The 6,577-nt window shown below is 39.3% G+C and overlaps 1 protein-coding gene across 1 annotated transcript; it reads right to left on the reverse strand.

Moving 5' to 3' along the window:
* Positions 1-103: 103 nt before the first annotated feature.
* LOC127611530 (UDP-glucuronosyltransferase-like) lies at positions 104-6,291 on the reverse strand. Its single transcript, XM_052082100.1, has 5 exons — positions 5,428-6,291; positions 3,521-3,652; positions 3,315-3,402; positions 1,614-1,833; positions 104-662 (listed from the first exon to the last, which is right to left on the reverse strand). The coding sequence occupies exons 1-5, from the start codon at positions 6,289-6,291 to the stop codon at positions 380-382; spliced, it is 1,587 nt and encodes a 528-aa protein (XP_051938060.1). The 3' UTR covers positions 104-379.
* Between the last annotated feature and the right edge of the window lie 286 nt (positions 6,292-6,577).

Consider the following 6,577-nt stretch of genomic DNA (forward strand, 5'->3'; position numbering starts at 1 on the left):
AGATTTGTGAAGTCGACATCTTTATCAAACCAGTTGAGCCATTTTCCATAGTTCTACTTCTTATTTATAAAGTACAAAAGAGTGATGGAAGTTGGTCATTAGCTCCAACAAGAGAGTGACTTTATTTACTGTCTTTTGTTTTTTTTTCCAAGTGTCACACTTTCAGTTGAGGAATTGAGACCATCATTGATTTTTATGATCAGTCTCTTCTACAGCTGATAATAGAAGCTGTTCAGTAAAAGAAATGGATACAAAAGCAGATTAAGCTTCACCCTTTCGTCAAAAATTGCAACTGTCCATTCTTTAGAGATCATCTTAAAATGTTGTAGATCCACACGCACCATTAAAATTATTCCAGACTTAACATTAAACTTAGTGTTTACTCTACTTTCCTTTTCACCATAACCTTTCTGCAAAGCTTGCGGGTGCAGAACAAGCAGCATTTTAGAGCCATCCAAAGTGCAGTTAAAACCACAATCAACAGGAAGCCAATGACATCCAGGCTGTGATATTGAAACCAGTTCAAATTGTGTGCTGCTACACGTAGATGGGCAGCTCCTTTGTGTCTCATTACAAACTCGGTCCAGAAAACTGCCAGGTCCAAAGGTTGAATGGGGTGGTCCCGGTGTATCGCAGACAACTTCACCATCTTGTCTTTATAACTGCACAAGAGGAAATTACACATCAGCTCATAGTCAATTCGTATTGTAATGATGAATATATATATAGCAGTGTTGGAGACTTGGGAAAAATTAGGAATGGAAAACTGCATTCACCACTGTATTACAGTAAGCAATGTTTGGATGTCTTTCATCCCAACATACACACTGAGCGATCTGACGAAACATGACTGTGCTCATTTAGTTCGGCAACAGAGACTCTCCATGATTCGCTTTTCAGCCACATATGTACATATGAAACTCGTATTCATATGAAACAGTTATTTCTATTTTTTTGCGGGGCAGTCTATTACAAATGCAACGTTCCAGCGCCGTTCACACGCAAGTATGACTGTAGAGTCAGTGTGCACTGGGGTTAACGGATGCACAGCGGCACATCAAAGCTCGAAAGCCTTAGCTGGACTAGAATTTGTTGACAGTCAAATTGAACCCAGATCTATATATATATATATATATATATATATATATATATACATATATATAAAACTATACTGTTCAGAATTGCCTACAACACATAACTCTTCCATTTCCTATGTTTTTATGATTTTATGTCCCGTTTTTATATAACATCTCGTTTACAAATTTTTACATTGTATTTTCTTATTGTTTGTACAGTATCCTTGGGTGGCATGAAAGGCGCTTTTAAATAAAATGCATTATTATTATTATTATTACTATGCAATGATACCTTCAACAATATGTCATTAATTCCTTATTGTATATGTATGTAAATTCATATACAATATTATTTATACACAGTATATGGAGTGTGTGTTTTCAATTTTGGTTAAACTGCACATTGTACAGCTTTTTTTGCACCATGTTGACATGACAAGTACTTTTGCGAACACATCTCCACACGTCAGAGTGTCTGGTGGACACACACAGCCACTAAAAGTTGGGTTACTCATACACATTAGAGAGTCGCCTCACCTTTTGTTGTTAATAATGTTATTCAGAGTGACCAGCAGTTTGTCTGTGGTCAGGTCGTAGAAGGTGAGCTTCTCCGCAATGCCACGCGACACCATGCGTAGAACGTTGTCCGGCTGGTCCGCAAACAGTGGAAACATGAGCATGGGAACGGCATTGCAGATGCCTTCATAGACACCATGGCTGCCTCCATGAGTGAGGAACAATTTTGCCTTGGGGTGAGCTGAGGAGTAAATGGGAAGCAAAACGGTTTGAGTTCAAGGATAAGAGCTAATCAATCATATCATTTTAGAGCAATCAATTGATCTGTATTTATTTAGTAATTTTCATACCAATATGGATTTTAAATGGCTTTTTACAATGGCAAAATAGCCACAAAACAGCCTGAGTGGTAATGATATCAGAGTGGCTGAGAAATACATTGATGCGAAAAGAAGGGGAAGGTATTGTGACTTGAATAAAGGAGCCATAAAAACATGCAAAGGGAAAAAATAAAAAGAGGCACCAAATTGCCAATCTTAGTGGATATGTACTGTCCCATCAAACTTTTTGTTGCAATTTTCAAAGAATACATTATTTATCCTCCATGAAGAAAGACGAACATTAAGGCCATCTGCATGTACAGTATTGTATTTCCGTATGTCTGGATTATACTGCCCCCAGGTGCCAAGGATGCAGACACCAGAAGAGCAAGAGCAACACAATGTTGATAAGTAGATGGCGCCGCGAGATTGGCTGCCTTTACAGCAGCTCCGATACCTTCTGTTCTTCTACTTCTTCCTTTCATATTTTTGCTGCTGTAAATTGGGAATTTCTCCATTGTGAGATGAATAAAGTTTTTCTTATTCTTAATGTCCATTGAATTTAAGAATCAAAAGAAAGGCAAAAAATAAATTTCTTTATATTCTATTTAATTATGTCACTGCTGTGTATATAGATAGATAGATATTATTCATTCATTCATCTTCCGAACCGATTGATCCTCACTAGGGTCGCGGGGGGTGCTGGAGCCTATCCCAGCTGTCTCCGGACAGTAGGTGGGGGACACCCTGAATCAGTTGCCAGCCAATCACAGGGCACACAGAGACGAACAACCATCCACGCTCACACCTAGGGACAATTTAGAGTGTTCAATCAGCCTGCCACGCATGTTTTTGAAATGTGGGAGGAAACCGGAGTACCCGGAGAAAACCCACGCAGGCTCGGGGAGAACATGTATATATATATATATATATATATATATATATATATATATATATTTTTTTTTTTTTTTTAAATATAAAGTACAATTTTGGAGGATGGTCATTTCTAATCCACCTCATAGCTCAAGGCGCCATTGTAGTATAATGGACTCAACCAGAAAGAAACCGATGATTAATAGCTATTAGAACCATATCAAATATGTAGACTGTTAAGTTCAACATACAGTACTTTAAAAACACATGCTGAAAAAATGGGGTATTGCAGGCCGCTCGTCAAGTGCAGATGATGAAGAAAGATGTAAAGATGAATTAGAAATAAAAACTAAGGGTGAACATTAAAGTGTCACTTGAAAAAAATGATTTCAATCTTGGGGTCATGAAATTAGATTTTATTTGTTTAATTTAACTTTACTTCAATCTACTAGTTTACTTTTACATTACATTAGATAAGTTAAATTAACTATGAAAGTCTGCATAATTTTGGCCATAAAACCACACCTACCTAAAAGATCATTCTGAGGTAGCCACTTCATCAATTTGACATTTTGGGGTACATTTTTTAGTTCAACTCCAGTGTATCTCCACAAAACCTGAAACACACACACACACTTCACTGCATGAAAAAAAAAGGATCATTATGTAGTATGTAGTGTGAAATTGTAATTTATAATGTGAAAATGTAATTTATTGTGTAATTGGTGCCATTACCCTCTGTGGAATCTGCCGAAAAGCATCAAGGAATTGTTGTGCTTTTTCCTCCGGCATAGCAGACACCATGGAGCCCAAAGTAAAGACGATAAAGCCATGCTTCCCAGAACCTTCCACAAACTCCTCCAAATCCTGCCGGGACCAAACAAGGCATTATTGTCAGCACACTGGACGTACAACAAATGTGTTTTCCAAACATGCTGCAATATTTCGGGTTCAATATCAACTTCAGTAGTCAGCAGTACTGTTTCGACACTGCGGATTCTATTCGGTGTATAGCCACTTGGAATCCCTGCCACACTGGGCATAGTTCAGATGTGTACTTTTCACACAAATTGCAAGACAGCTGGGAAAAAAACATTTTTAACAGCATTTTATTTGATAAACATTCAATCAAGATTATAGAAGTAATCCCTTTATCCCCAATAATCCTTACTGTAGGTTTTCAAATGGTGAGCTGTGATTTGATTAACTACTCAAAGAGTTGGGATTAAGTGTTGTGGTTGGGCTCAGGCACTGGTCAAAGAACAGTTTTCCTGATCTTTATAAAAGGTGCATGTAACTTTATACTTGTTTCATTTTTCATAAAATTGTGAAAGTAAAGTGAAGTGAATTTAAAGTGACTAACTGCTTATATTGACAGTTTACATTAGGTTTCCAAAGTAATGGCTCAAGGGCCATTTATGGCCCGCTGTCCATTTTTAAGTGGCTGGCAACATAAAAAAAAATGATACTTGTTAATAATGAATTTGCCTTAGATAATGTAGAGCTTTTGTAAAAAAAAATGCAAAGATGCAAATTAACCATTTACAACTAAACTAGTAAGATTTATCTTCATAACGCTGTGATGAGTAAAGATTATTAATTATTTCGAGCAAAATTTGCTTCCTGCACTTTTTGATCTGTGTCAAGGTTCCAAATTGTGAAATGAGCACAGGAATGATTGCCAAGTAATTGCTTTAAAAATGGTCATCCTACCACAGATTGCTCCTGTTCTGGTTTCTGAATATAGAGATGGAATTCAGCTGCTGTTTAGTGCAGTGCAGATATTTTCTTATGGGGTTAGAGGGCCTGTGACCACCCAAAATCTTGTAAAAATCAGAAACTATTTACCTTATAGAAAACTTTAAAATACAACACAGTCAACAGAAAGTTGCAAAGCAAAATGACAATCTCCCTAACAGTCCTTATGTTAGATTTGTGATTGGATGTGAGGGTCAGGGGCTGGGACTGCAGCATAGATGGAACTTTGGAACATTTGGCGGTGCAGACAAATACCATTTGTCCAACCACTTGTCTTCTTTTCATCTTCTAAAGAGACAATTGTACTATGCAGAAAAAAAAAATCAAGGACACCGTGTACTAGTCGATGCCTACACCACAGATATTGAGAATTAAATGTATTGATGTGTGCAGATTGCTACGGACTTGCTAGTCAAACTCGACTGTAAGAAGTTTTGCTGTGACTCATCAAAGGACGTGAAGCTGACATGATTGATGGCAAGTGCTTTGGCCCCGTGAGGACGAATTTTAAGTCTGAGTGGTTAAAGAGCCAGTTACATTCCTAATCTAGGGTAGTTTACATCACATTTGCCAGCACAACTGATTCTGATCTCTCAGGGCAGAATAGATTGACATGGCTGAAATTTGATTGGACCAAAAAAAAAAAAAACCTAACACAGATTGTTACAACACAAGACAAGTATTACAATTTTAGATTTTAAATGTATGTCAGTGATTTTGATTGCATTTCGCTCCCAAAGAGAGACTTGGCTGGTACGAACTGGCCACCACCAAAGGTCTAAGCCTGATGTTGTAAAGACGAAGCACGTGCCGTTGTATCCATAAATTCCCTTGAGTGACTCCAGATGTGACACGACGATGGCTTAAGGAGTTTGAATACTCACTGCAGGCAGAGGTCGCCGCTTTACGCAGTTGATGCCACCAATGAAAACCATGTTGGGCATCACGGGTTTGGGCCAGTCAAATACAAAGTTCGATCTCATGAGCCAAATATCTCCGTGGCTCAACAGATCCTTGTAGGTCATGCTTTCCTCCACATACTCGCTGACCAGCTCATCAAATTTGGCATACATGACACGACACAAATAGATCTCCACCAGACCCATTATGTTGTTTTCCACCCTCTGTGGGAAGGTCATGACGTCTGTGTTCCCGGTGAAGAATTTGGGAACATAAGACAAAGGAACGGGGCACTGGTTAGCCTTCAAATCCATTTCACACGGAAGTACATGCAAGAAGTAAACGACTGGAATTCCAAGGACACGAGACAGGATGGGGCCGCAAGGGAGGAAAGGGTCCGTCAGTACCACATCGTAGCCTTCAGCCCTCAGTTGACTCAGCACAGGCTGCTGGTTGAGAAGACTTCGACAGCCTTTTGCCTGGAATGACGTAAAGTTCACCAAAAGCTCCACGTTGAAAAACAAATCAGTGAATGTCGGCGCGTTGACAAAGACGCTCTCCTGGAGCTGCGTAAACGAGCTGTCCAGCTGGGCTTTGCTGTAGGGCACTTTGTAGACCAGAGTCCTATAGCCCTCTGAGCTGTTCATCAGCAGACTGTTTTCAGGCACCAAAACCACCATTTCGTGTCCTCTGTGCATCAACTCCTTGACCAAGATCTTCATGCTCAGCCAGTGACTCCCATCCACGGGAATAACCAGCACTTTCCCCCCCTCGGCAGATCCCAGAAAGGAGCAACTGAGCGCAGCCAGCAGCCCCAGTGCAGAAAACCACAGCCCGACACTCCTCATCCTGCTCTCACTTTAAGCTCAAGTAACAAAACAAAAAAAGGAATGCAAGACGAAGTGGTAACTTTTTCCAGTTGAAGTGTGTATATGTGTGTGTATGTGTGTGCGAGTGAGCATTCAGTCCTGGGAGCTGTTTTATCAGGCATCTACCGGTAAGTAGTATGACGTAATCAAAGCGAGATGGCAGGGTATAAGATTACACCAGTTAATCATTTGCTGTCGTGCCCTTATTTTAATTTTTGTTTTTGTGTGCGTTTTTTTTAAATACACGCGTTTCAAGTTCTACTTT

Source organism: Hippocampus zosterae, chromosome 12 (genome assembly GCF_025434085.1).
Source record: "Hippocampus zosterae strain Florida chromosome 12, ASM2543408v3, whole genome shotgun sequence".
In the NCBI taxonomy this organism is placed as follows: domain Eukaryota; kingdom Metazoa; phylum Chordata; class Actinopteri; order Syngnathiformes; family Syngnathidae; genus Hippocampus; species Hippocampus zosterae.

Bases quoted from the DNA above. Each gene is read 5' to 3' on its own strand.
- LOC127611530 (XM_052082100.1), bottom strand. From the start codon at position 6,291: ATGAGGAGTGTCGGGCTGTGGTTTTCTGCACTGGGGCTGCTGGCTGCG. The intron at 1,834-3,314 runs GTAGGTGTGGTT...TTTACTCCTCAG, and splicing joins ACCTCAGAATGATCTTTTAG to CTCACCCCAAGGCAAAATTG. The intron at 663-1,613 runs GTGAGGCGACTC...CCTCTTGTGCAG, and splicing joins AACATTATTAACAACAAAAG to TTATAAAGACAAGATGGTGA.